Source organism: Syngnathus typhle, linkage group LG18 (assembly GCF_033458585.1).
Source record: "Syngnathus typhle isolate RoL2023-S1 ecotype Sweden linkage group LG18, RoL_Styp_1.0, whole genome shotgun sequence".
Classification (NCBI taxonomy): Eukaryota; Metazoa; Chordata; class Actinopteri; order Syngnathiformes; family Syngnathidae; genus Syngnathus; species Syngnathus typhle.
The window spans coordinates 9,940,780-9,968,319 of record NC_083755.1 but is presented as its reverse complement, the minus strand read 5'-3'; the positions used below and the strand labels follow the sequence as shown (position 1 = coordinate 9,968,319).

General features: G+C 58.2%; 6 protein-coding genes across 19 annotated transcripts in view; 4 read left to right on the top strand and 2 right to left on the bottom strand.

Annotated features, from left to right (window-relative positions):
• Window positions 1-181: 181 nt before the first annotated feature.
• On the bottom strand, window positions 182-3,595 carry LOC133142613 (chromobox protein homolog 2-like). 2 transcript variants are annotated; one of them, XM_061263955.1, is made up of 6 exons: window positions 3,391-3,595; window positions 3,271-3,314; window positions 2,338-2,403; window positions 2,190-2,259; window positions 1,719-2,065; window positions 182-1,634 (listed from the first exon to the last, which is right to left on the bottom strand). In XM_061263955.1, the coding sequence occupies exons 1-6, from the start codon at window positions 3,454-3,456 to the stop codon at window positions 761-763; spliced, it is 1,467 nt and encodes a 488-aa protein (XP_061119939.1). In that variant the 5' UTR covers window positions 3,457-3,595; the 3' UTR covers window positions 182-760. The 2 variants fall into 2 exon arrangements, with proteins under 2 accessions (XP_061119939.1, XP_061119940.1); XM_061263956.1 differs by having other exon boundaries at window positions 1,728-2,065.
• Window positions 3,596-3,924: 329 nt separating this feature from the next.
• LOC133142616 (cytochrome c oxidase assembly protein COX11, mitochondrial) lies at window positions 3,925-5,840 on the top strand. 2 transcript variants are annotated; one of them, XM_061263964.1, is made up of 5 exons: window positions 3,925-4,130; window positions 4,440-4,719; window positions 5,086-5,241; window positions 5,302-5,427; window positions 5,522-5,840. In XM_061263964.1, the coding sequence occupies exons 2-5, from the start codon at window positions 4,456-4,458 to the stop codon at window positions 5,687-5,689; spliced, it is 714 nt and encodes a 237-aa protein (XP_061119948.1). In that variant the 5' UTR covers window positions 3,925-4,130; window positions 4,440-4,455; the 3' UTR covers window positions 5,690-5,840. The 2 variants fall into 2 exon arrangements, with proteins under 2 accessions (XP_061119948.1, XP_061119947.1); XM_061263963.1 differs by having other exon boundaries at window positions 3,927-4,130; window positions 5,501-5,840.
• A 139-nt stretch (window positions 5,841-5,979) lies between these two features.
• LOC133142612 (prolyl 4-hydroxylase subunit alpha-1-like) lies at window positions 5,980-10,575 on the top strand. 4 transcript variants are annotated; one of them, XM_061263952.1, is made up of 16 exons: window positions 5,980-6,149; window positions 6,658-6,756; window positions 6,841-6,912; window positions 7,011-7,107; window positions 7,168-7,319; window positions 7,410-7,547; window positions 7,627-7,872; window positions 8,025-8,185; window positions 8,322-8,498; window positions 8,606-8,676; window positions 8,763-8,862; window positions 8,984-9,037; window positions 9,109-9,174; window positions 9,249-9,317; window positions 9,432-9,528; window positions 10,185-10,575. In XM_061263952.1, exons 3-16 carry the CDS (start codon window positions 6,843-6,845, stop codon window positions 10,295-10,297), a joined length of 1,611 nt encoding a protein of 536 aa, XP_061119936.1. In that variant the 5' UTR covers window positions 5,980-6,149; window positions 6,658-6,756; window positions 6,841-6,842; the 3' UTR covers window positions 10,298-10,575. The 4 variants fall into 4 exon arrangements, with proteins under 4 accessions (XP_061119936.1, XP_061119935.1, XP_061119937.1 ...); XM_061263953.1 differs by lacking the exon at window positions 5,980-6,149 and adding an exon at window positions 6,169-6,347; XM_061263954.1 differs by lacking the exon at window positions 5,980-6,149 and adding an exon at window positions 6,169-6,351.
• Window positions 10,576-10,711: 136 nt separating this feature from the next.
• LOC133142608 (PH and SEC7 domain-containing protein 1-like) lies at window positions 10,712-21,379 on the top strand. 5 transcript variants are annotated; one of them, XM_061263938.1, is made up of 17 exons: window positions 10,712-11,182; window positions 12,077-12,575; window positions 12,660-13,606; window positions 13,677-13,782; window positions 14,058-14,556; window positions 14,698-14,967; window positions 15,066-15,146; window positions 15,233-15,345; window positions 15,446-15,504; window positions 15,712-15,801; window positions 18,055-18,098; window positions 18,742-18,950; window positions 19,085-19,155; window positions 19,221-19,378; window positions 19,888-20,032; window positions 20,154-20,285; window positions 20,383-21,378. In XM_061263938.1, the coding sequence occupies exons 2-17, from the start codon at window positions 12,176-12,178 to the stop codon at window positions 20,587-20,589; spliced, it is 3,531 nt and encodes a 1,176-aa protein (XP_061119922.1). In that variant the 5' UTR covers window positions 10,712-11,182; window positions 12,077-12,175; the 3' UTR covers window positions 20,590-21,378. The 5 variants fall into 5 exon arrangements, with proteins under 5 accessions (XP_061119922.1, XP_061119921.1, XP_061119920.1 ...); XM_061263937.1 differs by having other exon boundaries at window positions 12,077-13,606; window positions 14,079-14,556; XM_061263936.1 differs by having other exon boundaries at window positions 12,077-13,606.
• Window positions 21,380-21,626: 247 nt separating this feature from the next.
• Window positions 21,627-27,535, top strand: chuk (component of inhibitor of nuclear factor kappa B kinase complex). Its single transcript, XM_061263947.1, has 22 exons — window positions 21,627-21,817; window positions 22,105-22,220; window positions 22,374-22,468; window positions 22,556-22,673; window positions 22,751-22,820; window positions 22,903-22,991; window positions 23,241-23,330; window positions 23,405-23,529; window positions 23,636-23,743; window positions 23,911-24,046; window positions 24,119-24,313; window positions 24,481-24,583; window positions 24,680-24,803; window positions 24,898-25,049; window positions 25,126-25,187; window positions 25,307-25,416; window positions 25,506-25,555; window positions 25,622-25,727; window positions 25,941-26,088; window positions 26,161-26,288; window positions 26,359-26,458; window positions 26,541-27,535. Exons 2-22 carry the CDS (start codon window positions 22,113-22,115, stop codon window positions 26,604-26,606), a joined length of 2,283 nt encoding a protein of 760 aa, XP_061119931.1. The 5' UTR covers window positions 21,627-21,817; window positions 22,105-22,112; the 3' UTR covers window positions 26,607-27,535.
• tubgcp2 (tubulin gamma complex component 2) overlaps window positions 26,932-27,540 on the bottom strand; it is a 9,333-nt gene continuing 8,724 nt past the window's right edge. For all 5 annotated transcript variants that reach the window (XM_061263946.1, XM_061263942.1, XM_061263943.1 and 2 more), the window contains one exon: window positions 26,932-27,106. In XM_061263946.1, coding sequence (XP_061119930.1) covers window positions 27,028-27,106 — 79 coding nt within the window. In that variant the 3' untranslated portion in view covers window positions 26,932-27,027. The remainder of the gene's footprint in view (window positions 27,107-27,540) is intronic.

Here is a 27,540-nt window from a genome sequence, read left to right as displayed (position 1 = left end):
TTGCTAGATGTCACTTGAATGTCGTACAGAGGGAGGCTGAGATCAACCGGACGGAGTCCAATTGCCTCCATTGGTCAAGAAAGCTGATTCGGAGTATAGGCTACGGATGAATAAGTCGTTTGGAAATCAGAGCCTAGTAAAAACTCTTCAAATAGTTTCAAAAGATGAATAGTAATAAAAGTGAAGACAATTTGTAATTTTACTAATGACACAAAGTCGATACAAAATTTGTCTTGGCGGGTCACACAAAATGATGTGGCTGGCTCGGCCAGGCCTTGAGTCTGTCTGTCAATGTCTTGGATTATTTTTATTTATTTTTTCCTGATTTTTCTTCTCATTGTGCTCATGTCCAATAGAATTCGTTTTGAAAGTCAAGTACTATGATTTGCTCATTCTTTACGTGTCTGTGGTTGTTTCCCACAAGTGCCATATTTGAGCACGCTTCCAAATGAATGATGTGGTAAGAAAGAAAAGGGATGGATCATTTGTGTGTCAAATTAGAGGAGCAATCAAAGACCTCGTGAGGAACACTGCTCAGGTCAGGCAGGACACAATTAAATAACATTCAGAGCACCTTTGGTCCCCCCCCCCACACACACACACACACACAAACAAAGTGTCCAGAACACAAGTTTGCTTTTTGTAACGTCGCAAACGGGAACCTGAGGCATTGGCCACTTTCAAAGTGACGCCCGGCGCTGGAAGATTTGGCATGGCGGCCGGCCGGCTGAGAACTCCAGCGTCGGAGCCGAAGCGGCGGCTAGCGGTTGCGCGGGTTGAAGAAGCCCACGCTGGTGGGCGACTCCTTGACGGTGACGGTAATCAAATTGGCTGTGACGTCGGTGACAAACACGTGTTCCAGAAGGTCCCGCGCGGGCCGCCAGTCCGTCTCGGCGTCCGACTCGGTGGCGGCGTCGCCCAGGCTGGGCCGCCCGTCGTCGGGATACGACGAGGCGCCGTCCCGCTCCCACTCGCCGCCGCTGCTGGCGTCCGAGTCGCCGGCGCTGAGTTCGTCTAGGTTGCGGCCGGCGGACGCGCGCTGGTCCCGCCGCCGCCGCCCGCTGCCGTCCCTCTCAGAGGCGCCCCCTGCGGGCGAGCCCGGACGCCGCCCTTTGGGTGTCACGCAAGCGTCTCTGATGACCACCAGGCTGCCGCTCCGCGAGCTGGTGCGCACCGCCACGCCGCTGTTGCCCTGATGGCCGGCGAGCGGCGCCCTGGCGACGCTCTGAGGGTCGGGCGCCCGCAGGCCGAGCCGCTGCGAGGGCGGCGCCTTGAGGAGCGCTCGCTTGTGTCGGTGGGCGTCCTGTCTCCTCGGAGGCGGCGCCAGGCGCTGCGCGGACACCGGGCCGCCGCCCCCGAAGACGGCTCTCGGAGAAGGCGGCGTCCCTTTGGGGGCGTAGCCCCGGCCCGACGCGCCGGACTTGAGCTCGCCGTGCGACGTCTTCCTATGCGGCGGCGGCGGCGGCGAGGAGGCGGGCGCGGGTCGGCTCCAGACGCAGCCCCCTTTGGATGCCGCCTGGGAGAAAAGCGAGCTCTGGGCAGCAGCGTGGTGGTCTCTGGCGGTCCGGCCGAGTCCGGTGTAGGTGAAGCTGGCCGGCTGCAGCGGCTTCTTTATCCCCGACCGCGGCTCGGCCCTGGGAAAGCACGAGGCGGGCTTTGGAAAGGTATGTGGAGAGCTGCGTTGCGTTTGCGCTGCCTTTGCAAATGCCGTGGCGTACTTTCCATACTTGCGCAGGAAGCCCGGCAGCAGCTGGTGGCGGCGGCGGCGGCTCGGGGACAAGGGCAAGGGCGGCGTCCTGCTTTTGGCGCGCCTCCAAGCGCCCAGGTCGGCGTGAAGCGCCCTCCGCCCGCGCTTGCTGCGATGGGGCTCGGCTTTGGCGGCCAGGATGGGAGGCCTCTTCTGGAGGGCGGCCGGGGGCGGCCGGGGGCTCGCCGGCATCGCCGCCGCCGCCCCCCCTTTGGCCTTCCGGCGCTCCGCTTCCTCCTCATCTTCCTCAGACGAAGACGCGCCGGAGAAGGACGACGAGGACGAGCGGTTGTCTTTGGCGGCGGGAGGAACGGGAAGCTGAAGGTGCGCGCCACAAAATCACTCAAAAGCTCCAGCCATCCGTCGCCATTACACATGCCATGCACTCAAAGAATCGGTTTGTCTTTGGTTCCGCTTTAAGGCGCAAGTGAAGCGCAATTACCGGAAACTTGCGTGGTCGTCCTCTTGGCCTCTTTCCTTTCTTCTGGAACAAAAGGTCTCGCTCTTGTTCCCTACGAGGACACCATTGAATCAATGTCTCGCGTACGACCACGCCACTCACGTTAGTTTGCGAGAAGGACGGATGGAACCTTTTGTGAAAAGCTGCCAGTAACCTCGGGTCCAAAATATTCTCCTCTGGCTCCCAACTGTTGTGCCTAGAACCACAAGAGCCAGCGCACCATATCAAAACGGATCGTTGCTTTTGTCGAAAGGATGATTCAACGGCAACGCCGAGAGAGAATACGCATGCAAGTTGCGGGTCTAATTCCTGTCCGCTTGGGGTCGCCATCCTCACGTTCGACGCGGCGGATTTTATGGCTCGGGATGGGTCTCGGCTTGACATTTGGGCTCACGTCGGGCTCTTTCACTATTTCCCGTTGAATCGGTGCTCACGCACTTGCGGTTGCTTCGAGTCGATGTGCATTCTGTTGCCTTGTTCTTGTGACTGGTGTCAATAAAGTTGAATGACATTGAAAGACGCTCCGCTCCAGTACGTAACAAGCCATGCAGTCATAACAAAACAACACAATGCACAGGAAACGGCAAGAGCACGACAAAAGCGAACGAAAAAGACAGAGCATACAGGAAAACGTCATCCTTTTTAGTTTTGTAAAGTCGCTCTTCTTGCTTACCCTTGCAAAAGAGGAACAATATGAAGCGTAAAGTCATGCAAATTGAAGCGCTTTCTGTTTGCACGAAAACAGAACGCTTCTTCTTTGTAAGCTTTCGAGCTGTTATCAAAACAAGCAACAAAAAGGAGACGAACGAGCACAAACGCCGGCCGCTTTTTTTTTTTTTTGTCTGCTGAGCTCAGCGAGACAAAAAGAAGGCTGCACCTCGCTCAAATGAAGCCTTCGCAACAGAGGCGAGAAAAGCGGCAAGGATGCCAAACCTTGATTTTTTTAATTTATTTTTTCTCTCTCTCTCTGGCCACATTGTCTGCCGGTGTTTTTGCCTGCCTGCCTGCCTGCGTGCGTGCGTGATTAGCCTCTGCGGCTAGCTGAGACAGGCTAGCGACTTACTTGGACGACCACCCTCTCCACTTGACAAGATACTCGAACTTGCCCTGGAAAAGAGCACACAGGCGATCTTAAACGAAAGAGACACCGATGCCCTCCCGAGGGACTCGGGATCTCGCTCACCTTTCTCGGCCGCTTGCTTAGGATGCATTCGGCATCAAATACCTGGCCCACTGTGACCCCCTCCATTGCTCGCACCAGCAGGACGGCCGGGAAGCAGACGCTTTCTTGGGCACGCACGGCCCCCGTAGGCGCTTGCTACTGCTTCACGTCAGCGCTTTGTACAAATACTCAAGTTAGCATTTACAAATGTGTCCTTTTAGTACAAGCCCATGCATTGGACGTGCCATTCGTTACTATTATCTTGTCATAGGATGATAATAACTCCTATATTAGCACACACAAGGGAAGCGAATATTCCATTGCAGAAATGGTCACAAATAATTAAGGAACAAGCGAAAAACAATTGGAAGAGCCGTATTGTGGCTTGAAATAAATGATTGAAATCCGATCCAAACAGGGGGGATTCATTCGGGAGATTCATTCGGGAGATGCTTTGTCTGTGTGCGTCCACTTGGCCTTGCTTTTTCAAAGCGGATCGTTTGTTCTGTGGCGGCAAGTGCGGGCGGACGGAAGCGTTTAAGTGGAACACACCGCTTCCTTGTGTAAGCCAGGTTTCGCCGTCAAACATGGCAGCTGCCTTGTCCTCCTTTCCTCGCCAATGACAGTAACGTTTATGTGAATGATCAAGTCATGCGTTTGTTACGTGAGTTAAGAGTGCTGACACCGTGAATTAAGTTGTTGTTTTTTTCGTTTGTTTGGGTTTTCCTCCAGAGCAATCGACTGTGGACCCTTACTTGCAGGTCAGACATCCTCGTTGGCAAACACGTTCGTTCGCATGCTATTTTTGAACCAACCAGTTATCCTTCCTTTTATTCAACGTGTTTCCAAGACATGTGTGAGACTGCAAACCGTGCTAATTGTAAGCTTGTGTAAGCGTTCTTTAGTGGTTCGCTGCGAGTCTTGACATTAGCCAGCGAGCAGTCACTCCATGGTTGGTCGAAATGGGAGTGAGCATTCCAAGGTGTACCCTGGCCCTCGCCCACCCGAATGAGGACATAGGAAATGGATAAGAATGGGTTCGTCCTCAGTGCTGGCTGTCCACCATGCAGGTGATCCGCTCCTGCCATGCTGCTGTCCGCGCTCCTGCGCCGCCTCGGGCCCTGGCCCCCACCGAGGGGTCTCGGCTGCCACGCCGGCGTGCTGCGGGCCCAAATCCCAGCTGCGCGCCCCTACGTCCAGAGCCGCGGCGTCAAGAGCAGGAAGCGTCCGAGCTTCGAGGAGCAGCGCAAGACTCGCAACAAGACGGTGCTGACGTACGTGGCGGCCGCAGGCGTGGCCATGGTCGGCCTGTCCTACGCCGCCGTGCCACTCTACAGGCTCTACTGCCAGGTGAGAGGTGTGTTGGGGAAGTCCAGAGAGCGGTGGCGCATGCCGCCACGCCTGTCCTGGAACTTAACTAACACACAGTGTTTGCACTCCTTTGCTTGCCCTGCTCTGGAAGCGTTTGGAATGACAAAGACAGCAGCATTGAGGGCCAGTTTGTCAAAAACATGCTGCTTGGCATATGCTCGAAATACGTTCAAAGCGACCACTGTAGCACATTTCGAAGCAGAGTTGTCCCTGGAAGGGAGGGAGGGAGGGCGGTCAGGCAGGCAGCCACGCAGGCAGCCACCCACGCACGCATGCTGGCACGCAGGCAGGCAGGCAGGCAGACAGGCAGGCAGGCTTGTGACGCAGGCTTTGTTTCCCCGCCAGGCGACGGGGCTCGGGGGCTCGGCGGTGGCCGGTCACGACTCGGACCTGGTGGCCACCATGGAGCCGGTGAAGGAGCGCGTCATCAAAGTCACCTTCAACGCCGACACGCATGCCAGCATGCGGTGGAACTTCAGACCTCAGCAGACGGAGATCTTTGTAAGACGCCCGCCCGCCCGCATACACGCTTTTGCCAAAGGGTGACGGCTGGTGGCGCAGGTGATCCCGGGGGAGACGGCGCTGGCCTTCTACAGGGCCAAGAACCCCACCGACAAGCCCATCATCGGCATCTCCACCTACAACGTGGTGCCCTTCGACGCCGGCCAGTACTTCAACAAGATCCAGGTAGAACTCTTTGCCGCCTCTCGGCAAGTTGCCCGGGTCGCCGACGGCTCCTGCTCGTGTGTTGTTTGCTCAGTGCTTCTGCTTCGAGGAGCAGCGTCTGAACCCTCACGAGGAGGTGGACATGCCCGTCTTCTTCTATATCGACCCCGAGTTTGACGCCGACCCCAGGATGGCCCGCGTGGACACCATCACGCTGTCCTACACCTTCTTCGAGGCCAAGGAGGGACAGCGTCCGCCGCTGCCGGGCTACGGCTACAGCTGAGCACCGCCGGACGGACTTTGGACTCCAAGCGGATGTCAGAAACCAATTTGCCGTCGCGAGAAGAGGAACTCGTTGGCCTTAGCCTGTCCGCCCGTGTGTCTTTTGTGAAGAGCCCCCCCCCCCCCCCATCAATAAATGATGAGCGACTGGAGCTGCTGAGTTTTCTCCTCAAATTGCAGTTTGAGGTTGGCGGGTTGAGAGCAAACGGGGCCGAGAAAGCCTTTTGAAAAGTGCCGTGTATGTTTTGTTGAAGAGGTGCAAAAGTCCAAATGTCAGCTCGCAAGCTTGAGCTTTGATTCCGCCGACGGCAACAAAACAATTTGGTGATGGATGTCATTGGCAAACGGGTCGCTCCGGACAAACTTGTTTGTGAGCGTTGGAGACGGCAAGAAATGAACGTTGAAACAAAAAGCCACAGACCAGGTACCACAGCCACTTCAAGTCATCGCTGCTTGACAAGGTAAACGCACAAACACACACACACGGGGGGGGGGGGTGTTTGTAAGCCCTGGTGGCTGGAGGGAGCGCTTGCGCTGATCCGTTTGAGTCCAATGGAAATCAAGCTGGTGGGTGGATTTTGACTCGTCCAGTCAACTTTGGGAGTTTGCGCCCTTCCGCTGGCCTGACAGGGCATTTCCAACTTGTTTCCCCACAAGCCGTAGGTGAAACAACTTTTCTCAGGATTTGCTCACTAATTCGTTTTGATTTTGGCACTTATCACTCATTTTGTCCTCTTTTAAAGCCAGGCTGTTTGGCTCAGCTTGGCTTTGTGTCTTTGCCTTGTCATGGGCAACACTCAACTTTAGCGCAATGGCGGCGGCGGCCAATCTTGCTTTGAGCTTGTCGCGCGAGATTCTTGGATGGCCGACAAAGCGGCCAAAAAATTGCATACGTGATGTTGTCGACCACAACCGCGTGCGTGTGTGCGTGCGTGCGTGCGTGCGTGCGTGCGTGCGTTTCCTCCGCAGTCCTTCCTTTCAAAACGAAATTGCACACACCCTCCTCTCCGGCCTGGAAGGCCTCACTTTGAAACGCTCGTCAACATTTCAAGTGCATCGCAGTCAAAGGTTTGGCCCATTTGAATTGAAAAGAGCGAGAGAGCGTCCGTCATTCCTCATGAAAATCCAATCAAGCCACTGTGTTGCATTTAGACATGGCGCCCCTTTGCTTCTTGCTGCTCCTCCTGGGCTTCAACTCGGCCGCTGAGTTCTACTCTTCCATAGGTGAGTCTCGTGCTGATATTAGGTTGTCGTGATGGCAAGCGGGAGTGAGTGTGAAGTCAGGTGGCATGAAGTCAAGGTGTTTTGGACCAAACCACCAGGTCACATGACGGAGCTACTGCACACGGAGCAGGACCTGTTGGCCTCGCTGGAGGACTACGTCCGAGCCGAGGAGTACAAACTGGAGTGGGTCAAAAGGTCCGAGACGGTTACGTCTGGCGCTGAGCGGAGGGCGAATACTGACCACAGCATCCGCAGGTGGGCCCGGAGGCTGTCCGAGCTGTCGGCGTCGGCCATCCGGGACCCCGAAGTCTTCCTCGGCCACCCCGTCAACGCCTTCCAACTTCTCAAGAGGATGAACCGGGAGTGGCGCGACCTGGAGAGCCTGGTGCGCAGCAACATGTCTGACGGTGGGTTAAGCGTCGGCAAATCGTAGCGAGGGAGACTTTTGACGCCGGATGATGATGATGATAGAACTTGATTCATCTCTGCCCCCTCAGCTTTCGTGGCGCGCCTGAGCTCCAAACGGGAGCACCTTCCCGGCGAGGACGACCAGACGGGCGCGGCCGAAGCCCTCCTGAGGCTGCAGGACACGTACCAGCTGGACACCGACACCCTGGCCAAAGGCCAGCTGCCGGGTCAGGAGCGCCACGGAGCGAGCGCCTTTGCTACGGAGAGTCTTTGGGAGTAAGCGCCCCTCCTCTCTCGTCCCGCCAGGAACCTCGGCGCTCCCGAGCGCCCTGACGGCGGACGACTGCTTCGACCTGGGCTTGGCGGCGTACAAGGATGACGACTTCTACCTCACCGAGATGTGGATGTCTCAGGCTATCGGGCAGATGGAGCAAGCCGGGCAGACCCTCGGCGTCAGCCCCGTCACCATCCTGGACTACCACAGCTACTCCCTCTACAAGCTGGGAGACCTGGAGCGCGCCTTGGACTCCACCAAGAAGATCCTGGAGCTCGGTGAGTCCGGCGCCAGCCAGGAACGTCTGCTCGCTCAAAGTCCCCCTAACGCTGGCAATTTGCCGTTTGCCCGTCCGTGAGCTTCGAATATGGACGCCCCGATGTTCTGGGCCAGACCGGAAATCGTGGCCGCATATTGTTTTCTTCTTTAGATCCGCAAAACCAACGTGCCAAAGACGGTCTCAAGTACTATGAGCAAGAACTGGCCAATCCCAAGAGCGACAAGGCCGTGCCGGTGACCCAGCGGGTGCGCCCCACTTCCTACAACGCCAGCACGTACAAGCGGCTGTGTCGCGGCGACAATGTGGAGTTGGTGAGAAGACGCAGACGGTCCGCCTGGCCGGCGAACGGCCCAAACAGGCTGGCGGCGGGCCGGCGAAGGGCCCGCCTGGCTCTTCGCCGTCCCGCCTGGCCGGCACCCTGTACACTCCGGGCTGGTCTTTCCGCAGACGGCGCTCAAACAGAGCGGCCTCTTTTGCCGTTACTATGACAACCAGCGCCATCCCAACCTGGTGCTGGCTCCCGTCAAAGAGGAGGAGCTGTGGGACTTCCCCCGCGTGGTCCGCTATTACGACATAGCCTCGGACGACGACATGGAGCGAATCAAAGAGATGGCCAGGCCCACGGTCAGTCCCTCTCGCGCGTGCGTCTATGTGGACGTGTAACCTTCTCGGGGGAGGACTCTTGGCTTTGTGTCAATGTGCCTGTGCGTCTCTTTATCTCTGTCTGCCAGCTCTCGCGCTCCCAAGTGAGGAACATCGCCAACAACTCCAACCAAGTATCGCGAGTGAGAGTCTCGCAGAAGTAAGAAGGGGCCGCCGCCGCCGCCGCCGCCGCCGCCGATGCATGGAGCAGATTGGCAGCACAACTTTGTTCCTCTTCCTCCTCAGCACCTGGCTGGGCAACTACCAGTCCCCAGTGGTGACCAAGCTGATCAACAGAGCGGGTTACATCACCGGCCTGGACATGACCACCGCCGAGTCCATGCAGGTCCGGCCGGCTCCCCCCAGCCCTTGTAGAAAGAAAAGCAAAGTCGGGCAACGTGTGTGTGTGTGTGTGTGTGTGTGTGTGTGTGTGTGTGTGTGTGTGTGTGTGTGTGTTGTTTGCGCAGGTGGCCAACTACGGCATGGGCGGACTCTACGAACCCCATATTGACTTTCAAGGGGTAAGCGCGAGCTGCGGCGCGCACGACAACAGCAAGCTTCCGCATCAAAACGCGCGGTGGTGTTTCCACAGAAAGAAGTGGCCAACCCGTACGCAGATTTGGGAACAGGAAACCGAATCGCCACCTGGATGCTTTACGTCAGTCCTCGCTCGTTGCGGAGAGAAAAGCTGAGCTTGCTTTTGTTTGACGTACGTGGCCTTTGTGCTTGCAGTTAAGCAACGTGCAGGCAGGGGGCGCCACCGTCTTCCCCAGAGCTGGCGCCGTCGCCTGGCCAATCAAGGTTTGCGCTTGTTTTCCAAACTGGACCGAGCTCATGTTTGGGCCGCTCCGTGGGCAAAATATTCCACAGTTGCAGGTGTGCAGGTCTGGTCTTTTTGTTGTGGTTCCGGCGCAGGGCTCGGCCGTGTTCTGGTACAATCTTCACCCCAACGGAGAGGGAGACCATTCCACCCAGCACGCTGCCTGTCCTGTCCTGGTGGGAAGCAAGTGGGGTCAGTTGGCACACGCTCCTCCTCCTCGTCAGAATGTTAAGCAATTCAACGGAAGCGTAGTGCTGCCTGCCGCACATGGTCTAATTCATTTGCTTCTCTGATTAGTTGTACTAAGTTCATTTTGTTTTCACTTGTTAATCACTTCACTGGTTCTTTTGTCTCAAACAACGTAGTTGAGGTTGCATGACCCGACGTGGTTCGGCGCAGGCCGAAAAGGTATAGCAAGGGAAAGTAAGTCTGCTTGATTGTCAAAGATGCACTACACATGCCAAGACACACAAAGCGATGGAAATGACGTTCCCACGGTGACAAGACATAGCACACAATAGGCATAGAAGCAAACACCACCAAAAAAACTCAAACAAGAAGAATGAATAAATAAGAGTGATGAATAAAGAGACAAATAACACAATAAATAAATAAGAGGAGCAAGAGGACAGGACGCTACGCAGAAGGGGGGGGGGGAGAGAGTTCAGGATCCTAACAGCCTGGAGAATGAAGCTGTTGGCGAGTTTGCTTCGTTCTCCAGGCTGTTAAAAAGATCAAAATAAAAAGAACTTGTTTGAGAGAAAAGAACCAGTGAAGTGCGTTTCCGATGAGCAGGGAAACTTATTCCGTCACTGTCCTAAAAATGCTCCCGTTGTGTGTTTTGTCAGTGGCCAACACGTGGCTGCACGAGCGAGGTCAGGAGTTCAGGAGGCGCTGCGATCCGCTGAGTCCGGCTGAGCTCGTCCTCGCGTCGGACTCGACGCGCTGGAATGATGCGTAGCCACGTTGCCATGACAACCGTCGTAGCAACCGCGTGCGTGCTCAGCTTCAGCAAGTCAAACGTGTCGTCATCATCGTAATAGACGAATGAAGCGTATCAACGTCAATGTAAGAACAAAGGTGTTGCGGGGGGGGAAAGAAAATTGGAACTGTCGCCTAATTTCACTCCGAGATGATGAATTGGATATGGCTGGTGATATGATTTCCTTTGCTACTGCATGTTTTTGGCTGTCAGCTCTTCATTAAGATTCCAAAGGAGGCGTCGCCTTCTTGACCAGCTCTGGGTTGACTCTTGTCTTTTCTTTAGTTGAAGCTAATGGAATAAATTGAGCAGCCGAACGCTATTTTAAAAGCCATAAGGCGTCCGTAAGCCCCGTTTAGAAGCCAAGTGCTTAGCCGTGGCCTCGAAACTCTTCTTCAACACACACCATTTGATTCATTCGTCCTTAAGATTCCACATTTTCAAGGAGGAGCAATAGTTGTGCGCGCGCGGGTGTGCTGCCATCTGCTGGCTAAACGAAGCAGTCGTACGTCGTCGCCATCCCAGCGTCACGTGCACTGCAGCAGCGCGTCACGTGATTCTCAACACGCACGATAAACGTGCTCGTGAATCGCGCGCACGTATCACGGTGGACCGGGCACGCGTGCGTGCGCAGGTGATGGCGCGGTGAAGGCACCGCGCAATGCGCGCATGCTCAATGACGCCCGGCTGGGCGGGCTGCCTGTGGCTGGCCAGTACGGGGAAGGGCGGGGCTGCGGGCGGTGCGCTCCTTTCTCCCACCTGACGTCAAGTGCACGCTCTGCGTGGAGGACGAACCAACTGCGGTTGCCGTCGTGTGATGGTCGTCAACACGGCTGCGTGCGGGCGAGAGAGAGCAGGCGTCCGGTAAGTAGCTCTTCCACCTCCTTCTCCTCTTGCTCGTCTTCGTTCGTCCTCGTGCACGGCGGGCGCGCGCGCGCGCCAGCCAGCATGCGGCGGCTGCTCCTGTCCTGACAGACGCCCCCAAACATGTGATTGACGCAGCCAGCAGCTTCCTGTGTGTGTGACATTCACACAACTTTGCGCCTGCACCACTAAAGTCAACTCTTTAGCTTGCCGACCGACCGACCGACCGACCGACCGACCGACGTCTTCATTCATCATCCATCCTCTTCCGCATGGCCTCATCTTCAACTCTTTGCATGACCTCTACACGCTCACGACTTTTGACGCCACGCAGACACGAACACACGCGCACACTCGCACTCGGCAATCGTTTCATTCATTGAGGCACACAATGACAGCCAAACACAATATCAACATCAACTTCTAGCAAAAGCAAAATATGAACAGTGCCAAGCCATCGCATCCAACACACACACACACACACACACACACACACACACACACACACACACACACACACACACACACGGGCCACACTACCAAACAATTCAAACATGCAGTACATACACACACAGATTTAACACGCACTTACTGTACTCGTGAATAAATGAGGTGCACTGACACGTTCACGCCTGCGCTCGCTCACTCGCTCACTCACTCACTCACTCACTCACTCACTCACTCACTCACTCACTCACTCACTCACTCACTCACTCACTCACTCACTCACTCACTCGTTTCACAAGAACCTTTGCGTGTGTGAATGAGCCAGCATGACTCATCAGCCTGAGTGGCTCCTTAAAAGACAGCCATTGGTTTGGCTTTCCTAAAAACCTAGCATGTCTTCAAAAAAAGAAATAAAAGAATCCTGAACTAGCTTCTTCTCTTTCCGAGGTGCCGACTTGGGGCCCTAGCTGAACGGACCCCCCCACACACACTCCCGCCCACGAACCATCATCTCAAGGACAAAGGGGGGCTGGAGGATTTGAGGCCATGTCTCAACCCGGGAAAGTCCTCCACGTCTATGTCGAAGTCAGGTCGACCTGCGATCCTAGTGCAGGCGGAAAGACCTTTGGAGAAGGCCCTCCTCTGGACCACTTGAAACTTAAGGACAACACTCAGGACCTCCTGTCCCAGCTTGCCAGCCGGAGCCCCACCGAGCATCAGACCCTTGCTCCTAAAGCGCTCCACCGGTGTCCTTCTTCCCACTCTGGAGGATCTCCACTCACTCCATCTTCCCGGGCATCCGAGCGCTGGAGTCTACCATGTGACACGAAGCCCTCCGCCATGTCCTGCTCCAACAGCAAAGAGGGGAGAGACGGGAAGCGCTCTGTGGTCTCCTTCAGTTACGTACAGAAGTCCAACGTGAAGAGCAGAAGCGGTCCGGGCAACGGTCAGGAAAGAGCCCACCAGGTTCACAAGAGACTTTGCGAGCCTTTTTGGTTTGGCAGTCCCAAATTAACTTTCCCACCTTCAGGTTCCCGACACGCCGTGGACACGACCGGCAAGACTTTGGAGGACTTTGGATCTCCGTTGTTGAAGCTCAAAGCGGCTCACGCGCCGGGGCGCGCCACGTTGTCTCGGACCTGCCGTTTGGGCCGTTGTCGGTCCCTGTCCAGCTCTCCCGCGCTGATACACCAGGAGAGGTGGGGGGGGCGGCCCCAGAGTCCAGGGTCCGACTGGCGCTCCCTGCCGTCTCCGAGCAGCTCCCCGAGACCGGCTGACATCGCGGAAGGCTTAAACCAGTTGAGTGACGTCCCGAAACGACCCGCCCCTCGCTGGTTTCATCCCAAAGAATCTGGTCCCACTTGTCCGCAGCAAAGGTTCGTGATGAATATCCCGGTCCACGCGGCAGCCTCGGACGCAGGAAGACCCCTCCGCCAGCCGGGCCGGCTCCCTCTTCCCCCCCGCCTCCATCGGCCCTCTCACCCTCCTACCGAGCTGGGCTCCCCCCTCAGGGACCCCGGGGTGTCCCTGGCCGAGCTCCGACCGCCCGACAGCCCCACCCTGCATCGGCGCCGGACGCCCCAGTACACCGGCGCTGACCGGAGAGCCTCGGGGTGCCAAGAACGGGGAGATCGCTCGGAGTTGACTCGCAAAGCCTTTGCGAGGACGGAGGGGACGCCGACGAATAAGGAGCCGAGCGGCGCTCCTAACCCAGTCCCGGACAGCGAGCAGACCGGCGGCGGCCTGCCCGCACGGGCCAGCCCGAGCACGCCACAGAAGCGAGCTGAGCGGAAGAGGAGAGAGCGCCTCCTGCTGGGTCCCGTGGTCCCGGATTCTCCGGATGAGGAGCGTGAGCACCCTTTGGCGGGATCCTGGCCCAGCTCCAGCGGGGTGACGGGCAGCTTGGGAGAGCGGGAGTGCTTGTCACCCGAGTCCCTTCAGTCCGGCGAGACCAGAGCCTCCACCTCTGGCATACAGGTGGGACCTGGAGGCCCCAAACGCCTTAAGCTGCCTGCTCTGAGACCTTTTCTCCTTTGGACTTTTTCAGACGGACAGCGCGACGCCCGTCCTGTCGCTACACTGTCAGAAGATGGCTCGGGCCAAGTGGGAGTTTCTCTTTGGAGCCGAAGAAGGCGCCGGGAGCGGGCCCGCAAGTAACGGCCCGTTGATTCGTTGTCTCCGTGCAAACCATGGATGTGTTTGGAATGCTTCTGTCCATGCCCGCTCGGTGGCCCGCCCGACCGACCGGCCGGCCATCGACCGCTGCGTGGATGGATTCTTTGCGAAATAGTCTGCGCTGTAGCTCACGCTAACTTGTTTGATTCCTCTCTGTGGTGTCTTTTGGTGATGTAACCTCAAGTTGACTCCAACATGTCAACATCTTGTCAAGTTCTTCTTCTCCTTCTCCTTCTTCTTCTTCTTCATGGAGACTTTGTGGACGCCTCCACAGCACCCCCAAGCGGAAACTCCAGCGAGTCGCCCACCCCCACGCCGCCCTCCTCCCTGCCGACGCTCGCCGCCAGCCATCACGTTCGACACGTGGAGGTGGAGTTGGTGACCCCGTCCCCCGAAACGGGCGTTATCCGCCGCAGCCTCAAATACTCGGAGACGGACCTGGACGCCGTCCCGCTGCGCTGCTACCGAGAGACGGACATCGACGAGCTGCTGACGGGCGGGCGGGACGACCGCGACTCGGCCTTCGGGAGCGACAGAAGCCTCCGCGGGGGGAGTCCCGGGGGCTCGGGCCCAAGGCCTCACAAGGGAAAAGTCGAGGAAGCTGGGAGCGGAGAAGGAGAGCGGGACGAGGACCGGTGGGAAGAGGAAGAGGAAGAGGTGGTGAGCTGGGCCAGCGTGAGAATGCGAGGAGATGAGAGGAAGCGGCGGGACGCGGCGTGGGAACAGGAGCGAGGCTTCTCACGCATGAAAAGGTAGGCGCCGCGCGGCGGCGGCCGCACTGCGGCGGTGGCGCACCGCCACACCTCGGTCATCCATCCCAGGACACACAGCTCTCTTTGTCTTCATTTCACTTGGAGATGAATGCATAAAAAAGAATACGTGTTTGTCCGTAGAGCGTCCGAGTGTTTCTCGGACCGGCGCCAGGCGGCGCTCAAGTCGCCGGTCCGGCTACGGGGCCCCGGCCGCGCCGCCGAGGACGCCTTCAGCCGCCATTTTGAGAGCATCGTGGAGTCGGCGCGCGCCAAGGGGACGTCCTACCACAGCCTGGACGACCCCGCCCCCGACTCAGACGCCACGCGGCCTCCGTCCAGCGAGCGGCTGAGCGGCGGCTCGGAAGACACGCCCCCCGGGAGGCGGGGCTACTCCCGCCCGCCGTCTCCCAGGTCAGCTTTGAAAGCCCGCATAAAACGCTCAGCGACGCCCGTCTGGTCGGCAACGGGGCCCGCTTCTGTCTGACCGTGGTGGTCTTGTTGCGCCGCAGCCACGAGTTTGGCCGCCTGCTGGCTGACCAATACCTACGCCTCTCTGACTATTCGGGTCTCCCTCTGGACGGAGCGCTCAGGTGTGTGTGCGTGCGTGCGTGCGCTTGCAAGGTTGCTCCACAGTGCTCTCTGGTGGTCAGTGGTAACAGTGCGCTTGTGTGTGCAGAGCGTTCCTGAAGCAGGTGGCGCTGTTGGGCGGCAATCCAGAGCGGGAGCGGTTGCTCTGGCATTTTTCCCGCCGTTACTCGCTGTGCAACCAAAGCCATTTTCCCTCCGAGGGTGAGAACCATGGCTCCGGATTCCAGAACCCCATCGCAAAGCTCATGCAAACTTGGAGAGAAGCAGGTTGACCATGAAATGTTTTTTTGTCCCTCTTTAGATGCTGTGCTGGCGTTGACCTGGGCGCTGGTGGCGCTGAACGCGGATCTGCACGGCCCGGTGAGTTTGCAACTGCAATCATTTGAAGGCCAGGTGAAGAGTAGGAGCCCGTTGTTGTAAAATGGAGTCGCTGGAGGGAGGGAGGAAGGAAGGAAGGAAGGAAGGAAGGAAGGAAGGAAGGACGGACGGACAGAAGGATGGAGGGATGGATGGATGGAGGGATGGATGGATGGGTGACACAAAGGTGGCTGTCCTTTCCTTTGTCAGAATGTTTGCGACAAGATGTCCTGTCCTCAGTTTGTCAGCAACTTGGACGGCCTCAATGACGGACGACACTTCCCCAAGCATCTGCTCAAGGTAAGCTTGAGCTCCTTTTTCATGTTTGCCTCTTCCTCCCTTTGTTGTTGTGTCTTTTTCAACCTTCTTGTTTCCTCTTTGCTGCGGCAATGGCGGCGGCAATGGCGGCGGCAATGGCGGCGGCAATGGCAGCGGCGCCCACTGTCGCCCTCCTTGTCATGGCAAATGTCGCAAAGGCTCCCTTCCGGTTGTTAGTGTCCCCCGAGCGGTCGCCGTGGAGACCAGGCGGCGGCCTCGATGGCTTCCTCTGGCTAATGAGCTCGTTACAGCTGCTTTGTTTGTCATTTGGTGCCCGTGCGGAAGGCCGTCCTCCTTGGCCTTCGCGTCGCCTTAGTCTTAGCATTAGCGTCTCCCCGCCCGGCATCGTCATGTGTTGTCTTCTTTTTTGCAAACTTTGCCGGCGACGGAAGGAATTTTCACCGGGTGTCGTCTCTCTCAGCTTGCGTGCGTGCGTGTCCCCGCCCCTCGGCCGAGTTTTTTTTGTCTTTGCCTTGAATTTGGCCGCCACGCCAGCACGTATGACTAAAGCCGCCCTCGACCGTCGGCAGTCCAAATTGTGGCGCTCTGCTTTTCTCCAGCCAACGGAGCAAATGAATGCTCGGGCATTAGAAACACGCAAAGCTGTCCTGACCAGGATGACATTTGATTTTCAATTTGGTTTTTGATCTGGTTGCCGTTGAAGGCAGCCAGGCAGGCAGCCACGCAGGCAACCATGCAGGCAGGCAGGCAGGCAGGCAGCCACTTGTGCCAGGATCTCGCCTTTTGTCCAAAAGCACCTCGGCCGACTTGGCCTTGGTGCTGGCCTTTCGCTTTCTTACACACACACACACACACTTCTCACCTTCACCTTTGCCCTCTCACACATACGCACGCACGCACACACGTTCTCCTCCTTGCACACTTTGTCTTTGACACACTCCGACGCACACTTTTCTCTCTCAAACAAGCGTGCAGGCACAGTCCAAAGGGAAGTGGATGGCTAGTTGATGGCCAACATTTGCACCTCTTCTCCCACACGAGCTGCTCGTCACCGCCTGGATGTGCGAAGACAAAACGGAACGGCAGGCAGGCAGGCAGGCAGGCAGGGAGGGAGGGAGGGAGGGAGGAGAGCGGGGGGACGCTCCAAGGAAGGAGGGGGTACGGGGGCGGTACGAGCAAAGCGAGGAAGTGAGAGAGAACAAACGAGAGAGCGAGAAAGACATTCGGCTGGTGACATTCGGCAGCTCCTCTCCTTCTGGTCGCCTTGGTAACACAAAAGGGAAAAGAAAACTGCCTGCTGGGGGAAAAAAAGGAGAGAAAAAAAAGGAAAAGCGGAGAAAGGCATGCCTCTTCTTTTTGTTTTTGCTCTCTTCCACGTCGGTTTGTGACGAAAGCGACGCTCTTAGGAATCCCGACTCTGAGACGCCCCCCCCCCCTTTCTGGCCCAAATCGCCACACGCCCCCTCGCCGAAGTTGCGCGGCGGCGCCGGCCGGCCATGGATGCGACCACTGATTGACAGCCCCCCTCTTCCGCCTCCTGTTTTGCGGCGGCCCGGAGCGAGCGACTTGTCGGCCGATGATGATCGGCGTGAACAGCCTGCACTCGGCGGGACGTCTGCGCTCGCGCTCGCTGTGCACGGTGCGCTACGGCCGCGATTTCCGCATGATGGACCCCTTCCGCTATCCCAGGACGCCGCGCTCGCGATCCCTCAAGCCGCTCGTCTTTCCTGATTTGCTGGGAAAAGCTCAGGACGGCCAGAACCATCCTCAGGCTCGCAAGAGGAGGAAGGTACGCCAAAGCTGGTCGCCATGGCGACCCCCATGTCGTACGTAACGTATGGGCAAAGTTCCCTTTGCTCGGGCCCGGTGTCCGACGGGTTGCTGGCTGGCTGGCTGGCTGGCTGGCTGGCTGGCTGGCTGGCTGGCTGGCTCGCTAGCTCCGGTCATGATTGATGCAATTGAGTTCCTGCTCCGGTGACATCATGGCCGGCCGGCCGGCCGGCTGCTGGCTAATTGGGCGCTAACTGATTGCCAGCTGCTCGCTAACACAATCGCAACAGCAGAGAAGAGCTCATTCATTGGAAAATGCGTTTACGCCGCTGAGTTCCTCTCAAGGCAATACTCGCCCCCCCTCCATTGTTTTGCTGGAGCTCCCGGAGATAGGAGGGAGGGATGGATGGACGGTCTCCTCCGGTCGTGCGTCCGTATCCCCTTTGAGTCACCCATCGATCTGCCACCGTTGCCATGCTGACTAACGTGTTTGTGTTTGTGCAGGCGCTCTACAACTCCATCAAGACTCAGAAGCTGCAGTGGACCCTGTAAGTCTGATCACACACACACACACACACATGCTATTGATTCAGGTGCAAGTGCGCCGTTGTGGGCGTGAACACAGTTGACTGGCCCTGCCTCCTCTCAGTCCGCTTAAATTCTTTGACTCGACGGCCGGCGCGGGGATGCCAATTACGCCAGCGGCTGGCTGGGCTTTGTTGCCGTGGCGACGCCACCATGGCGACCGCTCTCTCGCTCTGCTCTCTCACATTGCGCACCCTCCCACTTCCTCTCCCGGAATAGCCGCGGGAGCAAAATACTTCATCTCCATGACGACGCCGATTGATGACGTTGCGCGGCCACCCGAGGGGGCGTGTCGGTGCTCACTGCGTGTGCGTAAATTGCACGGCACGGCCGAGGCGTAATCCTGGAAACGCATTAGCCTGGGTGTGAGAAGTCGCTCGAGCAGTGTTGCAGTTGCCAGGCAACAGGCTGCGTGCTGATTGGCCGGCCTGCGCGGCCGGCGCTCTCGTCTGTCCTCAGTGTGGGCGCCATCTGCCGAGCCGTCGGCCGCGCCCGCTTCGAAGTAACAAAGTACAAGTTGCCGTGCGGTGGCCCCGGCCCGGCCCGGCCCAGCGTGCCAAACGCACGCTGACCGACTCGCTTTTGCCGCCTTTGCTGCGTCCGTAGCGACGAGGAAGAACTCAGGAAGTCCTTCTCGGAGCTCGGGGACAGCCTGTGCGACTCGTCCAGATCGGCCAAGGGCGGCGGCGGCGGCGACGACGACGACGACGATGACGACGAGACGACAGCGGACGAAGCGGTGTCCCGCGGGCCGCCGCTGTACAAGAACGGCTTCCTGGTCCGCAAAGTGCACGCCGACTCGGACGGGAAGAGAAGTACGTACAGGAGAAGGCGCGCAGGATATTGTATGGTCAGCGCTTTTGCTTGCAGAGTGTGTCAATTTTGGATGATGGCTGAGCGACACGCCCTACCTCCCTCCCTCCTTCTCCCTCCCTTTGTTGCCCTGCAGCACCGAGAGGCAAGCGAGGCTGGAAGACCTTCTACGCCATCTTGAAGGGGCTCATCCTCTACCTGCAGAAAGTGAGTGGCAACTCTTTCTCGCCTGGTGCGCTCACGCTAACTTGCGGGCGGCGCGGTGCGCGCAGGGCGAGTACCGCGCCGACAAGCCGCTGACGGACGACGACCTGAAGAACGCTGTGTCCATCCATCACTCGCTCGCCATCCAAGCGGCGGACTACAGCAAACGCGCCAACGTCTTCTACCTGCGCACTGCCGACTGGAGGCTCTTCTTATTCCAGGCGCCGTAAGTGGCGCTTGCTGCGTGTCGCTGCGGATGGCTGGCTGGCTGGCTGGCTGGCTGGCTGGCTGGCTGGCTGGCTGGCCGGCTGGCTGGCTGGCCGGCTGGCTGGCTGGCTGGCCGGCCGGCTGGCTCGTCCAAGCCCGACACGAGCCAACAATATCGACGTACGTGCACACGCTGAGGCCTTGCTCCAGTTCCATCTGCCGTTTGGCCCAGATAGCGAAGCCCCGCCTCGCCACGCCTCCTCGGTCTCCGGCGAGTTTGCCGATTGGCGTCTCCGTGGCGACCGCTCCGCCTCGCCTTTCTTCTTGCCGATGTCGCGCGTGCGGGGAATCCCTCTTGTATAGTGAGCGGGCTGGCTGGGTGGGTTCCCGCCGCCCATGGGGCCCGCGCCCACCCACCCGGCTCACGCCACTCGCAACGTGACACTTTAGATTGTCTCTTTGGAATAAGCCTTTGTTTGTTTAATGGGAAAAGCTGGGGACATTTCACTCACTATTTGGCACGCTCAGAAACGCCGAGCAGATGCACTCGTGGATCACCAGCATCAACACGGTGGCGGCCACCTTCTCGGCTCCGCCCCTCCCGCCCGCCGTGGGCTCCCAGAAGAAATTCAGCAGGCCGCCCTTGCCGGGCAACGTGTCCAAGCTGTCCCAGGTAGGCCGCCGGCAACACCCGGCGGCGCCACGCTAACATGTGACCAAAAAGCGCCCGAGTCATGGAAATGACAAAGTTGCGTGTTCACGCCGCTGCGTGGCTTGCACTTGCTTGCTTGCAGGAGGAGCAGCTGCGATCCCACGAGGCCCGTCTGCGGGCCGTGTCTTCGGAGCTGGCCGAGCTGCGGTCCTGCCCGCCCCAGGGTAAACTCAAAGCCACAGAGCTGGAGCGGGACCAGCATCTGCATTTTGAGGTCCGTGCGCACAAGCCACCCACTCACAAATGGCATTTTGCGGCAAGCTCCATTTGTCGCTGACCGACCGGCGCCCGATGTTGTCCGACTGGTGCAGAAAACGCGCTACGAGACGTACGTGGCCCTGCTGCGGGCCGAGACGGAGGCCGGGCCGGGGGGTGAGGCGGAGGACGAGGGCGACCTCCAGAGGGCGCGCTCCAGCCCTAGCCTGCCAGACGGCGGCCAGGCCGGCGGGACTCGAGCGGGCGGCAAACCTCGGCAGGACGTCCAGAGGCACAGCTACAGGCAAGCCGTGAAGAAGTGAGGCCCACCGGCTTTTTCCTTTGCTCCGGAGCCGGCGGGGCCCGGCGACGCCCCGCCTCCTCGGGCCAGTGAGCCCGGACGGCCGAGGACTAAGGCGCCCCCGGCGCCTCGGTCCAAAATGACACCCGGTCAGAACAGGAAGGTGCCCTGCCAGCGGCGCATACACACCTTTTGTTTGCCTTTTCTTTCTTTTTGCTTCTTTGCTCGCCTCTTCTTTCCTGGTTTTGCCGCATCTCACCACCTTTCAACTTTTCCTCCTCGTGTCGCTCGCTCCCGCGCGTGTGCTTTTGGACCCAGATTGTTCTTTCGGCTTCAGTTGAGTTAGGGGTGGCCGTCAAACGCGAAGGGCCAAATTCGCCGGCCTCACAGCGGCGTTTCCAACGTGTGGGTCGTTACGGGTTGGCGGCAGGCCGGCACATGTAGCCCGCCACCTTGCATACTGAATCTGCTTGACATTTTCAGCGCGCGCGTGCGTGCGCGTGCGTGTGCACATGAGCGCGCCTTGGGTTCTGTGTGCACCATGTTGTCTGTTTCTTGTGTACGTGCGCGCGTGCTGTGCATTGCATGTACACGTCCGGTTGTATGTGTGCAGGGGGCTCGCCGTTGCGGTCGTCATGGCAACGTTTTCCTCCATCTGAACGTAATGATTGTAAATAAAGCATGTTTGTACAACTCGGAGCTGTTTGCATCCGACGCGCGTCTTCTCTTTCTGCTAGTTTGTGAACATGTTTATCTGGTTGAATAAAAACTTTTCCTTATCCTTTACTCAAAATAAAAATGGACGCGAGTGTATTGCATTCACTGGGGAAAAAATCACTTGTTAATATTTTGGTTTTGTCCGGAATCATTTTAATTTCAGAGGTGGAAAGGGTAAGTGCAATAAGAGAAATGGGTTTCAACAATTGTGCATCTCCAGCTGAATGTTCAACCCAGCGAGTGGCCGCCTGTCTGCCTGCCTGCCTGTCTGCCTGCCTGTCTGTCTGTCTGTCTGTCTGCCAGCCAGTCAAGCGGGACAGACAGACGTGAGCCGTTCAAACACGAGTTGGCGCGCGGGTTGATGACGTCACGCAGGAAAGTCCTGCGTCCAGTCGCTGGCTGGCCGAGTTTGACGTGAACAAAAGAAAAAAAAAGGGCAACTTCACCGAAAACAAAGGCACACCGTGGTCGGCGTTCATGCGGCTCATGTAGCAGAAAGCGCGGCGGTTGGGCGGCCGGGCGCGCGCCACGACGTGAGTCTTGTGTCAACCGTCTCTCTGTTTGTCGGATGTTGACGTTAGCATTAGCCGTCAGCTCGAAGGGCGGCTTCTTCCTTCCTTCTTTCCGTGTGCTACGTTCAGCAGTGAGCCAGCCATTTTGTCGGCCAACGTTGGTGGTGCCCGACGTGTTTGTTTACACCAAGGTCGTTGCGGGGGTGGCGACGTCAGGATGTAGTCAGGGCCCGCGTCCGCGTGCTGCTCATTGGACAAGGGTAAGGATGTGAGTGATCCTGGCCGTCACCGTCCACTTTCTGGCTCAGGTTGCAGGATGGAGAAGCCTCCTTTCCGACACAACAACCACAAGTGCGGCGACTGGGAGCTGAAGGAGCGGCTGGGCATGGGGGGCTTTGCCCACGTCTACCTCTACCAGCATCACGTGAGTGAAGCGTCACACCTTGTCGCCAACCCTCGTCCGTCCGTCCGTCTGTCCTTCCGTCCGCGAAATGAGAAAACTTTTGGGGGAGAGCGCATAGACATATGTGAGCGGGCATGTCTGAAAGTCCCACCTATGTCGACCCGTGTCACGCAGGTGAGCGGCGATAAGCTGGCGGTGAAGATGTGCCGACTGGAACTGACGCTCAGGAACAAGGACCGCTGGAGCCGAGAGATCCAGATCATGAAGAAGTTGCGCTCGCTACCGTCATCTTTGTAGCAAATTGCCTCAATAATTAACATGACGGACGGTGCCTTTGCGTCCTTGCGCCCGCTCAGGCTGAACCACATCAACGTGGTGACGGCACGAGACGTCCCGGAAGAAATCAGCTCCATCGCCTTGAACGACCTGCCGCTGCTCGCCATGGAGTTCTGCTCGCATGGCGACCTCAGGAAGGTGCGGCAGGCTCAGCGGTCTGGCCGGTCGCCGCCAACCTATCTTTTTTTTCTCTTTCGAATACGCTCTCGGTTTAGGTTCTGAGCAGGCCGGAGAACTGCTGCGGTCTGAAGGAGAGTGACGTTCTGGCCTTACTCACCGACGTGGGTACGTTTGCCGCGGCGGCGTGCGAAGCCGATGTGCATACGTACGTGCGGGCTCCAGACTCGTGGCTCGTTTGTGACCTCAGGTTGCGGTATCCAGTACCTGCACGAGAACAAGATCATCCACAGAGACCTGAAGCCCGAGAACATCGTGCTGCAAGAAATCAACGGGAAGGTGAGCCGCTCGCTCCTCTTTGACCGCCAGCCTTTGCGGTACTCGAGTCCCAAACACATGGCGGCGGCGTGATTCGGGCTTCCCGAGCGGCCTTTGCACAGCCCCTCGAACCCATAGAACAAATGAGCAGCTTTGAGTCTCGTAGGAGACTTTTTTTTTTTTTTTAAAGTAGGTTAGGCCCACACATCATTTAGTGCCGCTGCTTTTGCGGAGCCACCCGCTAATGGACGCACCGGCTTTCTGCTCCAGCTGGTACACAAGATCATTGATTTGGGCTACGCCAAAGACCTGGACCAAGGCAGCCTGTGTACGTCCTTTGTGGGCACGCTGCAGTACCTGGTGAGAAGCCCGTTGGCGAGACGAGACGGGGCGAATAGCCTCTGGCCGCGCTCATCGCGCTTGTGCCTGTGCAGGCGCCCGAGCTGTTTGAGAACAAAGCCTACACGGTCAGCGTGGACTACTGGAGCTTCGGGACCATGATCTTTGAGTGCAGCTGCGGATTCAGGCCCTTCCTGCACAACCTGCAGCCCGTGCAGTGGTACGCGGGCTCGCCCGCCCGCTCGCTCGCTCGTGCCCGCCCGCTCGCTCGCTCGTGCCCGCAACGCCCAAACAAACTCGCGCTGCGCTCTTGTGTTGGGCCACAGGGCCAGCAAGGTCCGCCACAAAGGGCCCAAAGACATCATGGCGGTGGAAGAGGCCAACGGAGAAGTACGCTTCTCGACACATCTTCCCTACCCCAACAACCTGAGCAGGTGCACCGCTTGAGCCGCCGCCGCCGCGTCGGTTAGAGAGGAAGCCAGGCAGCATGACCCGTTCACGCTTTGGAGCCGTGGTTCTCAATTATTGTTGGAACTCTTGTTCCAAAGCGACAACCCAAATCAAATAATCGACTTTTCCCATTTCGACCCCTCCCTTGCAGGACGCTGTTGGAGCCCATGGAAGCGCTGTTGCAGCTGATGCTGAAGTGGGACCCGGTCCACAGAGGAGGCGGTGTCCATCCCGACAGCAGGAAGCCGCTCTGCTTCCATCTTCTGGATCAGATCCTGAGCATGAAGGTGGTCATCCAAAGCGCATAAGGCTCTTTTAACGGACAGCACTCGCTCACCGCCGCCGCCTCTCCCGCTCAGGTGGTCCACATCCTCAACATGACCACGGCCCAGGTGCACTCCTTCCAGCTGGCGCCCGACGAGTCTCTGCACGCCCTGCAGAAGCGCGTGGAGGCCGAGAGCGGCATCCGCGTGCTCCACCAGGAGCTGCTGCAGGAGACGGGCGTGTCCCTGGACCCCCGCAAGCCGGCAGCGCAGTGCGTCCTGGACGGCGCGGTACGTGCCCGCCTGAGCGCGTCCGCCTGAGCGCGTCCGCCTGAGCGCGTCCGCCTGAGCGCGTCCGCCTGAGCGCGTCCGCCTGAGCGCGCCCGCCTGAGCGCATCCGCCTGAACGCATCTGCCTGAGCGCATCCGCCTGAACATGTCCTCTCTCCTCGGCCGCAGCGGGGCTGGGACGCTTACATCGTTTACCTGTTCGACAAGAGCGCCACCGAGTACTCTGGCCCGTTCAGCGCCAGGCAGCTGCCGGAAAAAGTCAACACCATCGGTGAGTGTGGCCTTGACAAAATGCGGCGCGCGCGTGCACATTCAAGCGCGCGCTGCCTTAGTGGGATTGGAATTCAGCGGGCCATGGCGTTCTCAGTCCAGGAGGCCCGGACGCCGCTGCCCTTGGGGCTGCTGAAGAAGGTTTGGGCGGAGGCGCTGAGCTACATCTGCGGCCTGAAGGACGACTACGGTCGCCTCTTCCAGGGCCAGCGCGCCGCCATGTGAGTGGCCCGGCTGCCGGGACAACCCATCTGTCCGTTCGCTCGCCCGCCCGCCCGCCCGCCGTCCTCACGCTGTGTCTCGCCGGCCGCCCAGGCTCAGCCTCCTGCGCTACAACACCAACCTGACGCGCTGTAAAAACAGCATGTTTGGATTCTCGCAGCAGCTAAAAGCCAAGCTGGACTTCTTCCGCAACAGCATCCAGTACGACCTGGAAAAGTACAGCGACCAGATGCACTACGGCATCTGTGAGGACCACCCGTGCGCTCGCTCGGTCGGCTAGGCTCGCTCCTGCCTTCTCACTGCCCTTCTTGTCCCCCGCAGCGTCGGAGAAGATGCTGAAGGCGTGGCAGGAGAACGAGGAGAGAGCGGCGGCTTTCGCTCAGGTTACGCGCCGTGCCGTCGACGCGACGGGCTGAGCGCCGGCCGCCGGGCTGAGCGCCGGCCGCCGGGCCGCGTCGGTGCGCCGAAGCCATACGCACACGCTTCCCGTGTCGTCCCGCAGGTGGCGGAGGTGAGCCACTTGGACGACGAGATCATGGCCCTGCACTCGGAGATCGTGGAGCTGCAGCGGAGTCCCTACGCGCGGCGCCAAGGAGACAAGATGGAGCAGTTGTGAGTCGGGCGCTTTCCGTGCCTTGCGCTTACTCGCTCTCCGGAAAGCCCGTTTTGGCCAAATGTCAGCGTTGGCCTTGTCGTTGCAGAGAGGAGCGAGCCACGGAGCTCTACAAACAGCTGAAGATGAAGTGTAAAGGTCAGACACGTACACTCCTCTGCTGCTAAACGACCCCGCCGCTGACCCTGTTGTCCCCGCCGGCAGTTCCGGAGGCGGACCTGAGCAGCGACAGCTCGGAGATGGTCAAGGCCATCGTCCAGACAGTGCAGAACCAGGACAAAGTGCTCAAGGACCTCTACACGCACCTCAGGTACGAGCGCCACCGGGATTCGCGTAAGTCTGCTCAGATTGGAGCGAGTTTTGAAAAACACTCGGGAAGACATGTGAAATGCGACACGGAAGTCTTCATGTGAGGCAAAACTTTCATTAGCATTGGCGTGTCCTCATCAAATGTCAGCATCAGCTGAATGGACCCATAAGTACTCTTAAGTGGCTAACCAGCAAGGCTGTCCTCGTGTTTCAGTAAAATCCTGAGCAGCAAACAGAAAATTATCGAACTGTTCCCGCGGATCGAGAAGACCTTGGAGAGCATCAAGGAGGCGGACAACACGGTCATGCAGATGCAGATCAAGCGCCAGCGCGAGTTCTGGCACCTCCTCAAGATCGCCTGCGTAAGTCGCCGTCGGAGGGGTTGAAAAAAAAAGGGGTTAGGCCGCCTGACACACCGCGTCGTCCTCCGTCAGGCGCAGAACTCCACGCGCAACTCGTTGACGACTGGGCCCGAGTCGTCAGCCGTCCCTCAGGTGTCCCAGTGGGCGCCGCCCGCCAGCGCTCCCCATCCCCTCACCTCGCTCCCCGGGCCCAACGACAGGTACTTGCACAAACGAGTCAAGCGTGTGCCATGTGATGATGGTATTGCCTCACCTCACCCCACCCCACAGTGACGCGGCCCCTCGCCTGCTGCAGGAGACCCAGAAGTACCTGAGTCAGCTGACCAGCCTCATGCAAGAAGCGGCGGACGAGCAAGCCAAAAGCATGGTGGTAAGACGCACGCACGCACGCACGCACGTCCCCTTTGGCCGTCCGTCCGTCCCTATTGAAATAGCGTGGTTGCCCCACCCAGGATCAAGACTGGAGCTGGACCAAGTACGAAACCTTAAGTGGCAAATTCAAGAAAAGAAACGCGTGAGAGATGATGCCGTCGCCTCCAAACCCTCGCCACCGTGACCATGAACTTTGACCGGGAGGTGCTGTTGATTTTTCTTCATGCAATGTCGTGCCGCTTCTTCTCTTTTTGGGGGGCTGTTCCAAAGCAAAGCACAGCAACGAGGCGCTGAGCAACCGCAGGCAGGCAGGCAGGCAGGCAGGCAGGCGACCACTTGGGCAGGAAACAGGAGGTGAGGCGACCACACGGTGGGTGGGAAAGTGCACTTTGTAGCCCGGTTCATGAAGTTGCTGAGCCCATCCGATTGATTGCTGACTGTGCTGGGACCAAACAAACAAAAGTCTTGACACGCATTTAAATGTCCTTTTAATGGGGCACTGTCGAACCATCGAATAAAGATGAGCGAGACCGCGACGAGCGTCGCCGTCCCGACGCCCGGCTCGTTTTACTGCGCCGCCGCTTTTTGACTTCGCTCCACCGCCATCTTCTCCAGACGTTCCGTGTAGAAGCCGTTGAAGTCCAGCCTGTGAGGGGTCAAAACTTAGCCGAAGCGTGTGTGTGTGTGTGTGTAGTGTAGGGGGGGTGTTGAACGGATTTGAGAAAATGGCCACAAATAAATACCTACGGAAAGAACGACTTTGTTTTGTCATGCCAAAGTCAACCTTGTAGCCTTCAAACGAGCGTCGGCCCTCGAAAAGCTGACACGTATTTGTGCTCTAGCCTCAAACAAATTCCATTTTGAACGAAAACAGCAAGTCTAATCCAAGCTACTCGCAATGTCGCCGTGATGCTCCTCTCGTAGCGGTCGGTCCCTTGTTAAAAAAAGAAAAGCTCCACGGTGATGGAGAATGCTAATATTTATTTCAACTTCACAACATACGGCTGGCTATTCTTTATGTACTAAATCTTCAAAGTTTGTTTCAAAATAAAATCGATTGTGTTGAGTGGGGAAATGCTC

Coding starts and splice junctions, on each gene's coding strand:
- LOC133142613 (XM_061263955.1), bottom strand. CDS start 3,456: ATGGAGGGGGTCACAGTGGGCCAGGTATTTGATGCCGAATGCATCCTA. Junction 3,315..3,390: donor TAAGCAAGCGGCCGAGAAAG/GTGAGCGAGATC, acceptor GCTCTTTTCCAG/GGCAAGTTCGAGTATCTTGT. Junction 2,066..2,189: donor GACGACCACGCAAGTTTCCG/GTAATTGCGCTT, acceptor GCGCACCTTCAG/CTTCCCGTTCCTCCCGCCGC.
- LOC133142616 (XM_061263963.1), top strand. CDS start 4,456: ATGCTGCTGTCCGCGCTCCTGCGCCGCCTCGGGCCCTGGCCCCCACCG. Junction 4,720..5,085: donor TCTACAGGCTCTACTGCCAG/GTGAGAGGTGTG, acceptor TTTCCCCGCCAG/GCGACGGGGCTCGGGGGCTC. Junction 5,428..5,500: donor AGTACTTCAACAAGATCCAG/GTAGAACTCTTT, acceptor TTGTTTGCTCAG/TGCTTCTGCTTCGAGGAGCA.
- LOC133142612 (XM_061263951.1), top strand. CDS start 6,843: ATGGCGCCCCTTTGCTTCTTGCTGCTCCTCCTGGGCTTCAACTCGGCC. Junction 6,913..7,010: donor TGAGTTCTACTCTTCCATAG/GTGAGTCTCGTG, acceptor CCAAACCACCAG/GTCACATGACGGAGCTACTG. Junction 7,873..8,024: donor CAAGAAGATCCTGGAGCTCG/GTGAGTCCGGCG, acceptor TTTCTTCTTTAG/ATCCGCAAAACCAACGTGCC.
- LOC133142608 (XM_061263936.1), top strand. CDS start 12,176: ATGTCTCAACCCGGGAAAGTCCTCCACGTCTATGTCGAAGTCAGGTCG. Junction 15,505..15,711: donor ACGCGGATCTGCACGGCCCG/GTGAGTTTGCAA, acceptor TTCCTTTGTCAG/AATGTTTGCGACAAGATGTC. Junction 18,951..19,084: donor CGACTCGGACGGGAAGAGAA/GTACGTACAGGA, acceptor GTTGCCCTGCAG/CACCGAGAGGCAAGCGAGGC.
- chuk (XM_061263947.1), top strand. CDS start 22,113: ATGGAGAAGCCTCCTTTCCGACACAACAACCACAAGTGCGGCGACTGG. Junction 22,221..22,373: donor TCTACCTCTACCAGCATCAC/GTGAGTGAAGCG, acceptor CGTGTCACGCAG/GTGAGCGGCGATAAGCTGGC. Junction 23,530..23,635: donor AACCTGCAGCCCGTGCAGTG/GTACGCGGGCTC, acceptor GTTGGGCCACAG/GGCCAGCAAGGTCCGCCACA.